At 38.1% G+C, this 19,426-nt stretch overlaps 1 protein-coding gene across 1 annotated transcript in view; it reads right to left on the reverse strand.

The window, feature by feature from the left end:
* The window catches only part of KIF13B (kinesin family member 13B), a 326,452-nt gene that overhangs the window by 294,010 nt on the left and 13,016 nt on the right, over positions 1 to 19,426 (reverse strand). Inside the window, exon 2 of the mRNA XM_006884878.1 lies at positions 5,962 to 6,055. Coding sequence (XP_006884940.1) covers positions 5,962 to 6,055 — 94 coding nt within the window. The remainder of the gene's footprint in view (positions 1 to 5,961; positions 6,056 to 19,426) is intronic.

A 19,426-nucleotide genomic window follows, 5' to 3' on the forward strand; every position in this document is an offset into this window, starting at 1 on the left:
TTTTTCTTTTACTTTTCCAAGAGGGTAGTGTACTAGGGGGAAGGGTTGGAAGGGGAGAAAAGTGCAACAATGAATGAATGGAAATCCAAAGTCTCTGTAAATTTTAATGGAAATTAATAATAAATGTAAATAAATAAATAAATAAAAATGAAACCATGTTTGGGCCAGGTATTCTCTTTCTCCAGGATGTTTGTCCTAGGAACCCTGACACTAGATTGTGAATAGAGCTCCAACAAAGATTGGTTCAGGTAGTTGGCTAAATCAACTAGCAGATCATGGAGAAGGAGCATTCAGCTGATACCAGCTCCCAGGTTTCAACTTCTGGCAAGGCCTCAGATGTCATAGAGCTGGAACAAGCCATTTCCACTGTGCTCTTTCTGAATTTCTGACCCAAAGAATCCATGATCTAATAAATGATTACTGTTCTTTCAAGCCATTACACATTTTCAGTAATAAGCTTTATGGCAATATTTAACTAAAACATTTTATTAATAAGGAACATGGGTAGATAACCATATACTTATTGTTAGTGGTTGTCAAACCCATTCTCTCATGGCAGCGATCATTTTACCACAGGCACTATTGCCTCCAACTTTATTCAGAATTATCTACTGTCATGGACTGAATTGTGTCCTCCAAAATATATGCATGTTATGATACAGTATGGGAACAGGGTAATGATCCTCCATGATCTGATGAACTAAATAGTCATAAGAGAATTAAAGGTGAAATGTGACACAACCATGATCAGATATAAAGAGAGTTTCTCTAAGCTTTGACCTGAAACACTTCTTATTTTACCAGAAATAAAATGGGAGGTAAAAACTAGCCAAGCGAGGACACCTCAGCCGCCCCAAGAAAGAACTGTGAGGAGCAGAGTACATCCTTTGAGATGAAGGCCCTTGTAGGGGCTTGGAGACGGTCCCAGTGAACACCCAGCCTAAAAATGGTAAAGGAGACAAGGACCAACAAAGTAAACACATCCAAGCAATCACGCAAGAACAACAGAGGACCTTCTCCTAGCACTAGTCCCTTGAACGCGAACTTCCAGCCTCTTAATCTTTAAGAGAATAAATGTGTTACAATCATTCACTTGTAGTATCTCTTATAGCAGCAGCATTAGATAATGAAGACACCCACGTTCCAACATAGAGCAATGATATCTAGACTGGACATTCTAAAAGCCCTAAAACATCCAAGAGAGGAGAAACAAGACAGGGAGAAAAAAGGGAAATCAAAACTCCCAAAATAATTTTTTTTATACATCTACATCCTTTAGACATGTTATCAGGAGGGGTCACTTCCTGGGAAAGGGCATTATGCTTACAAAAGTAGAGGGTCAATGAAAGAGAGTCAGATCCTCAATAAAACAGGTTTACAGTGACTGACACAAAGGGTTTAAGCGCAGCAGAGACTATGAGGGGGGCACAGGGCTGGGCAGGTCTCATTTTGGGTTTTTTTTGTTGCTTTGTTTTGTTTTACTTTATTGAGGGTACCATGGACTGTTAGGAAAACAAAAAGAGTCATCCTGAAAAGGGTTAAACCGGCGGCTCCTTGGAGGCAAGGATTCTGAGGCTCCCTTTAACATACTCTGGACATGTTGAAAGGAGAGACCAGTCCTTGGAAAGGGACATCATGCCTGGGAGGGTGGAGGGACAGCAAAAGAGGGGAAGGCCCTCTATGAGGTGGATTAAGTGACTGGGATAATCCGGATGGGCGTGTCAGAGACAGTGCGAGTGGCACAGGATAGAGCAGAGTTTAGGGCTGTTGTACACAGGGTCGCTATGAATCGCAAGCGACTCGACGGCACATAACAACAACAACATGATTCATTTCAATGAAAATTTACAGAGACTTTGGGTTTCCATTCATTCATTGTTGCACGTTTCACCCCTCCCAACTTTCCCCCCTAGTACACTACCCTCTTGAAAAAGTAAAAGAAAAATTCTTTCATTGTTTTACAAACCCTCCCCCAGATCCACTCTACTATGCAGCCTTTGCTCTGGACTCCTGTCACGACAAAAATATCTAATCACATATCCCTTTTAAACAGTTTTCTTCCTAATCTGTTTCAATGCAATACACATTATTGAACCCATCTTTCTCAGCCTCTCCCAACCCCGAGGTCAGTCCTGTTTCACAACAGTGGCACCATGCAGTATTTGTCCTTTTGTGAATGAGATATTTCACTCATCATAATGTCCTCCAGAATCACCCATTTTGAATAATTTTGCATGAGTTCCTTGTTTTTCAATGCAGCATAGTATTCCATTGTGTGAATATACCACAGCTTCTCTATCCATTCATTTGTTGATGGGCACCTAACTTGTTTCCAGCTCCCTGCTATTGTGAACAAAGCCACAATAAACATGGGTGTGCATATATCTGGTTGGATGTCAGTTATGATCTCTTTAGGGTATATTCCCAGTAGCGGAACTGTTGGGTCAAATGGTATCCCTATTTGCAACTTTTTGAGAAAGCGCCATACTGCCTTCCACAGTGGTTTCACCAGCAGGTCTCATTTTGTACGTATAGTCACTGTGAATCACAACCAACTTCACAGCACCTAACAATTTGTCCTTGAGTCCTAGTGACACAATGATTTAGCACTTAGCTGCCAACCAAAAGGTTCATAGTTTGGGAAAGATATGGGGGAAATGGAATCCTCCCTAGTACACTACAGGTGAAAATAGAAAACAACACAGTTTACCAGAAAACAAGTCCTTTTTGGCAAGTCCTTAAAAAAGTTAGGCAAAGCATTGCTGTCACGTGCCAAAGAGTCACTATCAACTCACCACTGATCCTCCAGAGAATTTTCAGAGGCTGTTAAGATGCAAGGGAAGACAATGCTCATTTTTCTCCCATAGAGCACCTTGTAGATACCACCTACCTTTGGATTTGCAGCATGACTGCTCTACACCAAAGCACACCAGATGGACTAGCAAGTCCAGTCCAAGATTTATACTAAAGGTAATGAAGAGCAGAGATTCAAGCAGATACTTTTACATCAATGATCTTAACAGTATTCCTCATAATTAGGAAAAGGTGGAAATAACCCAAGCATTTTATCAATTTTGCATTCACAAAACATTATTTCCATACAATGAAACAAACACTATTTAGTCATAAAAAGTTTAATACATGCTACAGCATGGATGAACTTAAAAAACCTCATGTTAAAAGAAAAACGAAAACAACAGTCTCCAAATCTATTATATCAAACTAATTCCAAATCACTAGCAATAGTGAATCATTGTTAAGTACTGTCAAGTCAACTACAATCCATAGCAACTCTACAAAGAGTGGATCTGAAGCCTCCCCTATCCTGTGCCATCCTCATCATCTCTCACACACTCTAGTCCACTATTACAGACACTGTATCAACTCATTTCATTGAGGACCTTCCCCCGCTTCACTGATCTTCTACCTTTCCAAGTATGATCTTCTTTTCCAAGGACTGACCCTCTTAATAAAATGAGCAAATTATGTTAAGACTATCTTTTTACTAGCTTTGCCCTCAACGAGCACCCTGGTTATAGTTTAGTGGTGTGGTTTGTTGGGAGTTTTTTCCAAAATGCTTTCAGGTGATTTTATTTGTAAACAAAAGTCCAAGGGAATTTAGGGAAACTAAAGGCCTTTTCTTTTTTCTTTTTTTTTTTTTTAAAAAAAAGATGCTTTCAGCATTTCTGCAGCCAGGGAGTCTCCTGCCTGCCCACTACTGGCAGCCAAACAGTAGAGGGGAAGCTGTGTGACAAGGAGAGATCTGTCTGGCCACCAGCCTGGGGAGTACTGTGGATTTCCATAGTCAGCTTCCCACCTTCACCATTACCCAGGTGAAGAAGCTTTTAACTCTCTTGTCCAAAGTCCACTGAGAACTTCTTCACTTTCAGAAGGTCATCTGCATTCACAGTGGGCTAAGTAGTGGTCAAAGGCTGGAGCATGACTGACATGCAAAGCACAGGCTCTGAGTCTGTCGCTAGGCACATCCACCCAAGTCATCTCCTTGGCCCCAGGGTCACCTGATGAGCATGGAAACAGGAGGTTATCAATCATAGTACTAGAGTTGGTGTGGGAAGGGCCACAGGCCTTTCTGAAGTGTATAGCTGACTAAACTTTTGCATGAGGGAGTCCCACTTGATGATGCTGACATCTGCACCTGAGTAGCCCTCTGTCTTCCAGGCTAGCTTGTGGATGTCGTCTAGGTAAGGCATGCACTTGGCTCCAAGGTTTTCCTTGGCCTGCTCTCTATGCGCTTTACACTTTCATGGCGTGTAGGAAATATTCCACAGCACACTGGTAGAGCCGGAGGGCCTCCCTGTAGTTTTTTGGCTTTATCCTCCTCAGTATCTATCATCACAAGATCCATGGCTTTCTGAAGGGATGACATTGTCATTTCATCTCCTGGGTCTGCACCAACCCTGCATTGCTGGTTACGGCTCTCTTTGGTTCCAAGTCAGAGAGCAGAGGTCCTGGGTCTGGTGTGAGAAGCCTGGAGAGTCACGGCTGGTGGCATGCAGAGTGGCCACTCACAGCTGGAGTCGAGCCTGGCTGCACCTTTTTGCAAGACATATTTGTTGGTCCTCTTGGCAGTCTCTTCAGCACTTTGGTGAGGTCTCGGTATAGGCTTCACGTGAGCACAATTAAGAGTTCTGGGAGTCCCATTCTTTTCAATGTTAGCCAAAATTTGTTATAATCCACAGACTTACACTGTTCCGTGTTGTTTCCAAGGTGGTAAATATTTATGGAAACAACATTTGTTATTTATAAAAATCTTTTCCACATCTTTCCCTCAAGAAGCAACTAGTAGGTTCAAACAATCAGATTTTGGTCCGCAACAGAGCATTTTAACCATTGCACCATGAGTAAAATAAGCCAGAACACCAAAGAAATACAGTGTAATATTCAATTTATATGAAATATCTAGAAAAGGTTAGTGTATAGAGATTTGTCTATATAACAAGTAGCAGTGAGCAAGGAATGAAGAAAGGGAGAATAGGAAGTTATTGCTCAATTGGTAGAGCTTCTGTTCAATGGATTAAAAAAGTTTAAGAGGAAGATAGTTGCACATATGGTGAATGAAATGAATACCACTGAATTATATACCTGAAAATTATTAAAATGGCAAATTTCATGTTTAATATATAGTTCTCTATTATACAGTAAGTTACACAGATACACAAAATTAATAATCACTTGCCATCATATCAGTGACTGACTTATGGCAGTGTCATGTGTGTCGAAGTAAAACTCTGCTCTACAGGATTTTCAGTGATTGATTTTTTTTTAATTTTTTTTAAGCCTATCACATTTTTTTCATTTTTTTTCTGGAGTCTATCACAAGGCCTTTCCTCTAACCTACTTCTGGTAGATTATAACTTTGAACCTTTCAGTTAGTTGTGGAGTACATTAACCATCTGTACCACCTAGGACTAAAAATTATGGAGTATAAACTATAGCTATAGTGGTATTTACAGAGGGCTACCAGAATGCCTCCATGAGGAAGGCTGTGTTAAAAAGTCTCTGACTGACAGATTCTGAATTTAGCAGGAAAAACCTCCACTCAAGTTGAGGAACAACTTAAAACACCTTCTCTTTAGCCCACTTTCCCCTGCATACATCATATCCTCCAGCCAGCAACATCTCATTCAAGAAGTCTTTATCAACTACTTCATCATCTAATGCTTATATTCTTCTTTGAGAGTCTCCCACAATTACTAACATTCCTTTAGGCCCTTGCTGTTATGTCCATCGAGTCGCCTTTAGTCACTCCATATTTCACAACTTGGCCTCTTTAACTAATATGCATAATCCTAAAAAGCAGTAAATCACTATTTTCTTGGTATTTGCCAAAGCAAGTAATAAGCACTGAACAAACGCTAGTTACAGTGTACTCAACACAGCAATCACTGTGACTTCCAGTCATTTAAAACGGTACGGATCAAAGCATTGTTTCTAACTTACCTGGCATCTCCTTTGGAAAGATTAGTATTTACAGGATAAAGAATAACCTTGTTTGCATCTACATCCACCACACATTTGGTATGCAAGTCAATTTCTGTAGATAAGAAAAAAAAGAAAAAATAGTCATTTGTAAAGTAATTTATTTCAGAAAAAGTATTTATTTGTCAAAAACCTAATGTTCTTTCAGGATTAAAACCCTGAACAAATCAGCAATAGAAGGGAATGTCCTCAACCTGATAAAGGGGATCCAGAAAACCACACAAATAATATCATCTATAATGGCTTTCTTCCTAAGATCAGGAGTAATAAAGTGGTGTGCTCTTCCTACTTCTATTGAACACTGTACTGGGTTTATAACCAGGAAGTTGGGCATGAAAAAGAAGTAACAGGCATCTATAAAGAAAAGTAAAACTATCTCTTCACAGATTATATGATCTGGTTTGTATGTTCAAAATCCTACGGAAAACACAAAGAAATATTAGAATGCAGAACACAAGGTCCATATATAAAAGTAATTTTTTTTTTAAATAGAAATCGTATTTCCATTGACTTGTGGGCAGATCAGATGGCTAAGTAGTAAGGAGTTGTACCGCAACCCTTAGGCATGCAGTTCAAATTTACCAGCTGCTCTGTGGGAGAAGGATGGGTAACCTCTGGTACAATTAACTGTCTCTGAAAACTGCTGGAAGGTCAGCTGTGGGTCAGTTCTGACTCAATAGTATAACAACAGCTACTGCTGGTGAAAGATGAGCAGTCTCGTGCGACATACAGCCTCTGAAAACCCACTAGAGGCTCAGCTATGAGTCCGTTCCAACACACACTAGTAATATATAATAGAAAGCAGAATTAGGAAAACAATTCTATTTGTATGCAACATCAAAAAGAATAAAATATAAAACTTATAAATTGAAAAATAAAAAAGTATTGAAATAAAGATCTAACTAAGTGAAACTACATCTTCTGTTCATAAATAGAAAATATTGTTAAAACTGTAATACTTTTTTTAATTATTAAATTTTATTAGTTTTAATGAACATTTACAGAGATTTGGGGTTTTCATTCATTCATTGTTGCACTATTTTCTCTACCCTCCTCCCCAGTTCATTCTTCTTTTTCCCCCCCCCTTGAAAGTCTGTTTTAATTGTCCAATTGCCACAGTGCTTGTCAAAGCCAGTTCTGATTAATCTCCTTTGTCAGTGTGTCCCTTGCCATTCCCTATCACTCCTCCCTGAGAGAGACTTCACCCTGATTCATAAGGAAAAGGGGATGGTGTATTCTCTTAGCTACTTCCTGCTGAAAAGGGACACTGTAGGTTTCAGGGTGAAAAACTGTGATACTCTTAACTGCTCTATAAGATTCAACATATTTTTTATCAAAATTCAAGCTGACTCTTTGGCAAGATTTAGCAAAATAACTCTCAAATACATTTGGAAACACAAAGAATTTAAAATACTCAAAACAATCTAGAAAAAGAATAAAGTGGGAGGGCCCAGATATCACAATTTCAAAACTTTCTAAAAAGCGACAGCAATCAAGATAGTATGGTACAAACAAGGTTAGATATACTGGTCAATGCAAAAGAACTGGGAGTCCAGAAATAAACCGTTACATTTATTATTAATCTTCAAAAGGACACCAAGAAATTCAAAGGGGAAAGATACAGTCTCTTCAACAAATGGACAACTGGATCTTCACATACAAGAATGAATTTCCATGTACCAGAATGAAGTTGAACTCCTTCCCAACATCATACACAAAAACTGACTCAAAATACATAGCATACAGAAACCAAAGAACTAAAACAGAAAAAATAAAGTGAGCTGAGGCTAATAAAACCTTTCTTTGACATGGTACCAAAACCACAAGCAACAATGAGAAAAAAATAGATTAAATCAGACTCCAAAATCTATCTTCTAATTTGTGCAACCAAGGATATCATCAAAGGAATGAAAAGATAACAAAGAGCATAATAAAAGTTATGCAAATCACATACCTAGTAAGAAACTTGTATTAGAATAAATAACTCTTAAAATCTAATAAAGAAGACAATTAAAAGTTTGTTAAGTAGTTAATCGCAAAAGAACATATAATTTCATTTATTTGGAATGTGCAGAATATGCAAAATCCACAGAAATACAAGTAGATTAGTGGTTGTCTGGGGCTAGTGATTTTCTGGAAAATGGGAAGTGACTCCTAATATGGGCAGGGCTTCTTTTGGAGGTGATGAAATGTTGTAAAACAAATTGTGCTGACAGCTGCACAACTTTGTGAATATACTAAACATAAGTAAATTGGGTGAACTGCAAGGTAATTATATTATTTTTCAATAAAGCTATTAAGGTTATAGGTTATATTGTGTTTATAGGAACTCTTGAAGCACAATGGTTAAAGAATTTGGCTACTAACCAAAATATATGCTGTCAGAACCAAGCAGTCTATCAGCAGAAGGGTAAGGCAATCTGTTTCCATAAAGATTACAGCTTTGGAAACCCTATAGGGCAGTTCTACTCTGTCCTATAAGTTGCTGTGAGTCAGAGTCAACACAATGGCAAGAAGTTTTATCATATTTATGTTCTTATATATTCTTATATTTTATTTTCTCTTATTCATGAAACAGATTGTTTGGCTTACCTCTATTTCCAAAATATAACCCCTATGGAAAGAAGCTTAGTAGTATGCTTGAATCATTCTGTATTTCCATAAAACGTTGGGCAAATGTTAATGTTATACTCTTTGGTTTGTTTTCTCTTTAATTGCTTTACCTATATAACTTTAACAGATGTAAAAATAATTAACAAAAAAACTTCCCTGTGTCTTCCACAACTTTAAAAAACCCCACTGCCATAAAAGTGATTCCGGCTGAAGTGAAATCTTAACAGAAGGAAGCTGCTCATCTTTTTTCCTGCACAGCAGCTGGAGGAATAAAAACAGCCAATCTCTAGATTAGCAGCACAACACACTAGGCACTATACAACCACCGCTCTTTTTATATTAGTTACTTCACATTTATCCTAAAAATATTCTAGAAGTAAAAGAATTTCTTGGTCTTTCAGATTCCAGACCAGAAAAAGGTTAGAGCTGTGTTTTATCTGAAAGCTGTAAATCTTTACAGACACAAACTGTCATGACCTTCTCTCACTGTTAAGATTCTAACCACCAACCTTCAATTAGCAGCTGCAGGCTCAAAGACTGCTCTGGCCAGGGCTCCTTCCTCAAAAAGGCAAATGTTCTACTGTGATTAACTAGTATTAATATCTACTTCTAGAATTTCATAGAAATGCTACATGACTCTCAGTAACGCTGCAAAACCTTTTCATGCATGCAATTTCACTCCTTCTCTCAGAACCAGACCACAACAAAGTTTGCAACAATTATACTCTGATAATATTATTCCTCAAAGGTATCTGGCCATATCATATTGGCTGGTTCAGTACAGTCCAACACTCCGGAAATTCTGTGGCTCAGAATCTACCATCTCACCACCCACCACAAAGTTATTAGTTTCCTGCAAGAACATCTGACCTGAGCAGGGGAGTTGCATTTATATAGTTCTACATGCAGAACTACATGCAATTCTACTGCATTTGTATAGTTCTACATTCTACACCTAGAATGCTGAACCTTAAAAACAGTATGTCCATCAACTCAAAGGGGCTTTCCATTCCTCTCAAATGATCTTGAATAAGAAAGTGACCCAACATTTCCCTTCAATATTTCTATACTCCTTCCCCATGCTCTTCATAGCTCTCAACTAGACTTTGCTAGATAACTAGTAAGGTTAAAGTATCAAATGGTACAATTAAAGAACCAATCCCTGAAAAATTCATGTAATAAAAAGAATCCTTTTACTAGTGATGCATTTGAACTATATTCATTTTATAAGTAACACAAATGTCCCTTCAATACAAGTCTTTAAAGGTAATCTTTAAAATATAAATATAAGCAAATGCCTTTACTTCTTTGAACTCTGCTGGACTATAGCGGTAAGAACTGCATGCCAACCTAAAAGCACATGGTTCAAATCCACCAGCTGCTCTGCTCCATTAAAATCAGTGAATTTCTTATCTCCACCCTGTTTACTAAATGGATAGATATTAAAGTCTGTTCACTAGACTGCTTATAATATGGGTGGAAGACCTATGAAGACACTCAAGCAAATAAAAACAGTAAGACTAGAAGAGATTCTGAGTCAGTCTATGAAAAGAATTTTCATAAGAAACTTTAGTGTGCCATCAAAGGCTTCTAATTGTTAGAACTGTTGCAACATTCTAAGTATGACATACTTTTCATACACGTAATTTTTGCTCTATACTACCCAAAAGGTAAAGCAGTGACAAATGTAAGGGTTAAATTTATATTGAAAAAGAACACCTAACAGTTTCCAAAAAACTTATCCAATTTTGAATTTGAGTGAAAGTTTATAAATTCGTCTTCCATTCAACTTACTGTGACACTTATTATAAATCTGACATTGTAAGAAAACTCTTTCTACTTCTTCCCTGTACTTCCCATCTCTCATCTCTTTTTGTCCATTTTTCCTATTTCTTTCTGCCTTCTAAACTTTATTCCTGGGGAAATGCTGCTCTTTAGTCTTGCACAGTTTATTGTTCTCGGGAGTTGATTTCTCCCTGGTCTTTCATATAGGACTGTTGTTGCTCTCAATGTTAAGTCACAGGTGAGAGTTCCAGGCTTGAAGAGTATCTAAGAGCTAGTCTCAGGGGTTTTAGCAGCTTCTATCAGACTAGATATTCAACACACAGACGCTGCCCTGGACGTGCTCACCAAATTGTGCCAAGAAATACAGAGGACAACTACCTGGTCAACTGACTGCAAGAGATCCATATTTATTCCCATTCCAAAAGAAAAAGGTGGCCTCACAGGGTATGGAAATTACCAAATAATATCACAAGCAAGCAAAATCATGCTGAAGATTATCCAAAATCAAAACAGAACTACCAGAAATACAGCTGGGTTTAGAAGAAGTTGTGGCACTAGAGATATTATTGCCAATGTCTAATGAATCTTGGCAGAAAGCAAAAGGTACGCAAGGAATGTCTGTCTGTGTTTTACTGACCATGAAAAGGCATTTGACTGTGTGGATCACAACAAATTGTGGCTAACCTTGAAGACAAGGGGAATCCCAGAACACTTCATTGTGCTCATGTGAAACCTATACTCTGACCAGGAAGCAGTAGTGACAACAGAGCAAAGAAACTCCTACTGCATGATTCAAAATCAGTACAGGAGTGTGTCAGGGATGCATCCTGTCTCCATGCCTTTTCTTTCTTTTTTTTTTACAGAAACGTGTACTTTATTTGGTATTAACAAGTTTAAACATACTTTTTTTATATCCATGCATTCATTATTACACATTTTTCTCCCCGTTCCCCCTCCCCACAAGTTCACATTTTTCTTTGGAAAAAAAGTTCTTTCATTGTTATACAGTCCCCTCCCCACCCCGGAGTACTTTACTGTGCAGCTCTTATTCTGGATTCTTTTCATGCCAATAATATAGCTAATCATATGTTCCTCTTATACAGTTCTCTCCCTCGTCTATTTCAATGCCGTGTACATTATTTATCTCCTCTTTTTAGTTTCCCCCACAACTACCATGTCAGTCCTATTCTGTAACAACAGGGGCATTATACAGTATTTGTCTTTTTGTGACTGAGATATTTCACTCAGCATAATGTCCTCCATGGTCATTCATTTTGTATAATATTTCATGAGTTCTTTGCTTTTCAATGTTGCATAATATTCCATTGTGTGAATACAGCATAACTTCTCTAGCCATTTGTTTGTTGATGGGCACTTAGATTCTTTCCAACTCTTTGCTATTGTGAACAAAGCCACTATAAACATGGGTGTGCATATATATTTGCTTGGGTGGCAGTTATGGTTTCTTTGGGGTATATTCCCAGTAGTGGAATTGCTGGGTCAAATGGTATTACTATTTCCAACTTTTTGAGAAAGCGCCATTACAGCCTTCCATAGTGGTTGCACCATTTTGCACTCCTACCCACAGTGAATGAGGGTGCCAGTCTCTCCACAACGTCACCAGCATTTGTTGCTTGTTGTTCTGTTAAATTTTGCTATTTTTACTGAGGTGAGATGATATCTCATATTTGTCTATCTCCATACCTTTTCAATCTATATGCAGAACAGATCATTCGGGAGGCTGGGCTTTATGAGGAGGAATTTGAAATCAGGATTGGACTTGTCAACAACTTTCGATATGCAGAAGACACAAAATTGCCTGCTGAAAACTGAGGAGGACCTGAAGAATCTGCTGCAGAAAGATAAGGACTGTAATATTCAATATGGATTGAAGCTCAACATCAAGAAGACAAAGATTCTCACCAATGGGCAGCATCATGATAGACGGAGAAGAGACTGAGGTTGTTAAGAACTTCAGTTTGCCTGGCTCCACAAACACCACCCTTGGCATCAGCAATCAGGAAATCAAAAGACAAATTTTAAGAGGAAATTCTGTGGTCAGGGATCTCTCCAGAGAAGCAAAGATGTCAGTCTAGAGACTAAGCTGCACCTGAATTAAGCCATGATCTTCACAATTACCTGCTATGCATCAGAAACCTGGAAAATGACTAAGGATAACAGGAAAAAAATTGATGCCTTTCAGTTGTGGTGCAGAAGAGTATTCAAAATCCCATGGATCACCAAGAACAAACAGTTCTAACTTGGAAAGGTTGAAAACAAGTTTCTCCTTGGAGGCTAGGATTTTGAAGCTCCATCTCACATATTTTGGGCAAGTGGCCAGTAGAAGGACATCAGGCTTGGAAGAGTGGAGGCACAAAACAGAAGAGGAAGATCCAGGATGAGATGGATTGACACAGTAAATGGGATAATGAAGGTAGGTGTGTCAGAAGTCAGTCCAGCTCAGGATAGAACAGGCCTCAGAGCTGTTGTACACAAGGTCGCTTTAAGTCACAGACAATTTGATGGCACATAACAACATCAGACCACTATGTATTTCTTTACTTTGTTTTTACCTTTCTTTGTTCTAAGGCAATTTTCATAGTTGAAAAGTTTGCATTATATTTGTATCCTTTCTCCATACCAATTTAATCTGTATGCTGAGTAAATAATTTGAGAAGCTGGACTATATGAAGAAAAATGTGATATCAGGATTGGAGGAAGACTTATCAACAACCTGTGTTTTGAAGATGACATAATATTGTTTGCAGAAAGTAAAGACAGCTTGAGACGCCTGCTGCAAAAGATCAAAGGCTACAGTCTCCATAACATGGATTACATCTCAACATAAAAAAAACAAAAATCCTCACTTCTGGATCCACAAGCAACATCATGCAGATGGAGAGAAGACTGAAGTTGTCAACAATTTCTCCTTACTTGGATCTATAATCAACATTCATGGTAACAGCAGTGGAGAAATCAAGACATGTTGTGTTGGGGAAAACCTGCAGTCAAGACCTTTCCAAAGTGCTAAAGAGCAAGGATGTAGTTTAAAGGCTAAAGTGCGACTAATGAAACATGTTATTTTCAATTGCTTACCATGTATCTGAAGGTTTGGCAATAAGTAAGGTTAGCAGAAGAATTATCGATGCCTTTGAACTGCAGTGTTGGAGAAGGCTGAATATTCCAGGACTGTCAAAAAGAACAAACAAGTCTGTCTTGGAAGAATGATCCTTAGAGGCAAGGACAGTGAAACTTCATCTCACATACTTTCGGCAAATTGTCAGGAAGGGCCCTTAGAAAAAGACTTGGAAATGTGGAGGGTCAGAGAAAGAGGCAGATCCTCAAGAAGATACACTGGCACAGTAATTGCAACAATGACCTTAAGCATATCAGGTTCATGAAGATGATGCAGCACAGGTGAAGGTTCAGATCTTTTGTTCCTAGGGTCACTGTAAGTCACAGTTGACTCAATGTGACCTATCAACAACTGCCTGATTAGTGTGATCTGTTTTATGAATCTAAACAGGAAGGGTGTATGCCAGGGGTGTGTTCTGCTCCATACCTTTTCAATCTGTATGCAGAACAGATCATCCAAGAAGCATGCTGGGCTGTACAAGGAGGAATGTGGCATTAGGATTGGAGGAAGATTCAACAACAGCTTACATTATGCAGATGACACAACCCTGCTCGCTGAAACTGAGGAGGACCTGAAGCACTTGCTGCAGAAGGTCAAGGACTGCAGCCTTCAATATAGATTGAAGCTCAACATCAAGAAAACAAAGATTCTCACCACTGAGTCAAATGGCAGCATCAGGATGGATGGTAAAGAGATTGAGATTGTTAACAGCTTTAGTTTGCTTGGCTTCACAATCAACACTCTTGGTATATCAGCTGCCAGGAAATTAAGAATCGAATTGCACTGGGAAAGTCTGCTGTCGGGGACCTCTCCAGAGTACTGAAGAGCAACAACATCAGTCTGGAGACTAAGGTGTGCCTGACCTAGGTCACAGTCTTCACAATTGCTTGCTATGCATCAGAGAGCTAGGGATCACAGAAAGAGAACTAATGCCTTTGAGCTGTGGTGCTGGAGAAGAGTGTTTAATATACCACAGACTATTAAGAGAACAAGCAGGTTCTTCCTAGAGTAGGTGAAACCAGGCTGCTCCTTGGAGGCAAGGATTCTGAAGCTCCGTCTAACATACTTTACATGTTTCAAGGAGGGACCAGTCCTTGGAGAAGAGACATCATGCTTGGGAGGATGGAAGAACAGTGCAAGAGCAAAAGACCCTCAATGAGATGGATTGATTCAGTCACTGGGGAAACGGGGGTAGGCGTGTCAGAGACAATAAGGTTGGCACAGGATAGAGTTTAGGGCTCTTGTACATAAGGTTATTATGAGTCACAAGTGACTCGATGGCACATAACAACGTTTTGTTCTACATTTTTCTTCCACTCTGTCAGAGACCTTCTACTGTGATCCCTTTCCGATATAAGTCAGGTATTATCTAATTCTTCTGGTCTCAAAAATACCTTCTTAGTTAGGAATAGTATTTATATTTAAAAGACTTTATTACTGACTTTGTAAAAACAGCACTAAGTCTCAATTGTTATTACAATAAGTAACATATGGACAACAGTGGAACCTAAAATCATGAGCCTAAGACTTAATAAATAATATGTCTGAAAACAAATTAATAAAACCCAGAATGTCTTAAAGTTACTACAACTAAATGTATTTCATGATTAATCCAGCTTTATAGTACTCAAAATCATTCATTTTATTACCTAGAACCTTGACTTTATGTATCAGTGAGTCCATAAAAAGCAGCAACAACAAAAACACTCATACACCCAAACAAACTTCACTAACATTAAATATTCTTTATTTCCCAAACAGGATCCTTTTCCAAGTCAAATTCTTAAGATATGTATTACAATATCAACAGCTGACAATTCAGTTTATTTAGCCAGCAAATTAGTCACCTTGTAAAAGTAAATAGTAATTTGAAACAAGTCTTTCTTAGATTGACAAATCAGCTATGACCCTCTCCCAAATGACATCATAGTAAAATCTGGGCAGGGCTTGGGAGGTTCCCCTACATAACTTGGGTTCTGTCTGGAGAAACACATCATCCATGAGTGAACAAAATCTTTCTGAGTTACTCTTTTAACAATCTGCATTTCCAATTCTCAAAAACATAATTATTCTCTGAGGACAAAGACTACTCTGGAATATAGATGTATCTCACTTTACCTATTACACATTCCTTTAAAGTTACCTATAACTTACCCTTTAATTAGAGTCCATTTAAAATAAAAAAAAAACTTAGTAAATTATTTGTAAGTCTTTTTAATTAAATTGCAGTTTGCATGCTACATAGAATCCTATTTTCACCTAATTTATTTCAAAATATACTCAATACTTTTACATATTTATGCATATTCATAGAAATAAAAAACTTATTATTAATACTTTATGTAGATAGGATATGTTTTTCCCATTTTTAAAAAAAGAAACAAGGATTCTTGGTGGTGCAGTGCTTAAAAAAGTTTTTGACTAAAAGGTCAGCAGTTCGAATTCACCAGCTGCTCTGTCAGAAGATGAAGCAGCTGGCTTCCACCTTGGTCTGAAACAATATGAAATCTAGAGAGAGAGGAGAGGAAGAAGGTGGAAAATGTGCAACAATGAGTTTACTTTTCTGTAAACTTTCATTAAAATCACAATTAAAATAAAATTCATTTTTTAAAAAAAGAGTTATACCTTAGGCAGCTCTACTTTGTACTTTCTCAGTTAGAAAGTAATATACTGTATAACAAGGATTAAGGCTTACACTTCTTTTTTTTTAAATTTATTTATTTATTTAATGTGTGTACCGTCAAATTGGATCTGACTGGTACAGGAGGCGATTGTTCCTCCTTCTTCAGCAGAGCATCTGGTGGATTTGAACCGCGCACCTCTGGGATTGCAGTGCAGTTTCCTGCCACTAGGCCACCAGAGCTCGCCAAGGCTTACACTTCTTTACTATAAACACAACTTAGGACTCCATTGTTTATTGAGGTTCACTGTTTGAGTTACTGCTGCGTCAATACCAACTCTTGGTGACCCATGTATGTCAGAGTAGGACTCCACTCCATAGGGTTCTCAACATCTGGTTTTTTGGAAGTAGATCTCGATGCCTTTCTTTCTTTGAGTGGACTGGAACCAGCAACCTTTTAGGTGCCAAACCAGTTAACCATTTGCTCCCCACCTAGGGGCCTCTGAGATATAATGAGTCAAAGAGAAAAGAAAAATTAAGTGATGCTACAACACAGATAAAAGGGGTATTGTTGTTTTCTTTCTTTCTAAAAAGATAGATAAAGGTACCAATCATTTTTTGACCAATGAACATGCAAATATTCTTTTTATTTTATTATTTTTTGTGTGTGTACCGTCGAGTCAGGTTTGACTGGTACAGGAGGAGATTGTCCCTCCTTCTCCAGCAGAGCATCTGGTGGATTCTAACTGCTAACCTCTGGAATTGCGTGCAGCTTCTTGCCACTAGGCCACCAGAGCTCCCTTAAATATTATTTTTTTTTAATTTCCATTCATTCATTGTTGTACTTTTCTCCCCTCCCAACCCTACCCCCCACAAATATTCTTAATAAGTAAAATATAAAATATAACTGAGCTTTAATATGATTGATTAAAATCAACATAGAAGGAAGATACAAGATGCCAGATAAGGGGAAGACAGGTCACTGTGTGAAAAAGCTCAAAAATACTCTCATGTGACCAAAAACAAAATATGCATTTCTCAAGAAATATGTACTGTTTAAATATCCATCAAAAGAACAAAAGGAGTCACCTACTGATGCTGATAATAATTAGATATAACTCATCACCTCTTGGGATTAATTATCTTGGTTTGGGGGATTAGGGCTGTGGTCTTTGGAGACAATCCACTTAATTGGCATAATACAGTATTTAAAAATTTATGCTCTACCTTCCAATATGGTAATCTGTATTTGGGATCTTAAAAGCTGCAAGTGGTAACTAAGTATCAGCCACCTAAGATATGAAGATTATTACCTAGAACAATAGAAAAACATGGTATAGTATAAACGGTTTACTATTCAAAATAGCACTACTAGCCACTGACTTTGACACTGCAATGTGGATAGGTAGGAACATCCAAATAGATCTTTGTCCACAAGGGGATTGGCTAGGCTTCTATTAAAATTAATAGATTCAGCAGCAAATTTTGGGAATCTTACCAGAAGCAAAAAAAAAAAAAGCAGAGAATGCACTATGTGTGTCCTTTGGGACAAAGATTCCTGTGCCAGTCAGACCAGTGCCTACAGGAGCAGAAGCAGCAGCAGAGACCAAGAGACTCAACATGAGACAGAGCCGACCTTGGCACTGTTACCCCACAGAAACAGAGGTAGGAGCCTTCTTTCAAGTTTGATGGAGGATGGGGTAGTGGTGGGAGGAAGCCATATCTAGCAGGACTAAGAGCTTTATAACACTGGCCTAAAGTCACAACGCTGACCACTAAGGTACCTTCAAGTACATTTCAGAAGCTGTCCTGACTGAATGATTGCATTCTTCTATCAACCTGAATTATAGTTTTTTTACTTTCATAATAAACTTATAATTGTGAGTATGGTTCCGTGTGGTCTATGAGCTACTACAATGGATTTCTGACCCATTAAAGCAATAAGATTAGTGGTGGAGTTAGTAGAAAGAGGTTCCAGAGCATAGAAGACATGTCTGGACTCATGGTTACTGGTTTTGTCTGTGGATATTGTTGGAGATAGTTCTCCCTTAAGAAATTAGCAGAGGTCAGACTCGGCCTTCCCCATACTCCCTAAGCTTTTTTAACACATTGGAACCCAAGAATCAAAGAAAGAAATGCACTATACAAACTTCCTCCACCTATTCTGAGACTGGAAGAACTAGCTACAAACAGTTGGCTATCACTACTGAATGTTTTGATCAAGAACATCCTAGAGAAATCCTAAGAGAACAGGAGAAAAACGGAATTCCGAATTCTTATAGAATTCAGATTTACAGAACTCAGGAGTTTGGAGGAGTCACTAGATAATGGCCATGAGGTACTTTCCCCATCTTGAAATGAAACCACACCTTGAAACCACCTTTAAACTAAATAACAGTTTATCTCAAGAACTAAAGATTGTTATTATTGAGTATTATGTTATTTAAAGGTCAACAGCTATTTTAAAGACTAAACAAAGAGGTAGGGGACAGGGAGATAAAGCAAATGGAAGAAAACCAACTAGAACAGAAATAATGAGAATGCTGACACAAACTGAAAAATTTAACAAATGTCACTGACCATTATGTCTAGAAAATGTGAAATTAAACATGTTTAGCTGTAATGTTTTCACTAAGTATAAAATAAAATATTTACTTATCAACAGTGAGGAATAGAAATAGTTACTTTAAAAACCTGTAATGCATGAAATGAGTACTCAAAATAATTTTATAGTCTAGAAAAACAAAGTTGGAGGATTCAATTTTTTTTATTTCAAAACTCAATATAAAACTACAGTAATCAAGACAGTGTATTTCAAACCAAACAATAAATGGGCCCATACTCTGTGGGGTCACCTTTCTTTGGAATGGGAACAAATATAAATCTCTTCTAGTCAGTTGGCCAGGTGGGTGTCCTCCAGACTTCTTGACACAACTTGGTGCACACATCCATCTGTGTTATGCAGATAACACAACCCTGCTTGCTGAAACTGAGAAGGACCTGAAGTGCTTACAGCAGAAGGTCAAGGACTGCAGCCTTCAATATGGACTGAAGCTCAACATCAAAAAAACAAAGATTCTGACCACGAGGCCCATTGGCAGTGTCATGATAGATGGTGATGAGACTGAGACTGTAAATAGCTTTAGTTTGCTTGGCTCTACAATAAACACTCTCGGTACCAGCAGCCATTGGGAAAGTCAGCTGTCAGAGACACCTACAAAGTACTAAAGAGCAACAATGTCAGTCTGGAGATTAAAGTGTGCCTGATCCAG

This window comes from Elephantulus edwardii, unplaced genomic scaffold (genome assembly GCF_000299155.1).
Source record: "Elephantulus edwardii isolate Elephantulus edwardi_28Jun2011 unplaced genomic scaffold, EleEdw1.0 scaffold00038, whole genome shotgun sequence".
In the NCBI taxonomy this organism is placed as follows: domain Eukaryota; kingdom Metazoa; phylum Chordata; class Mammalia; order Macroscelidea; family Macroscelididae; genus Elephantulus; species Elephantulus edwardii.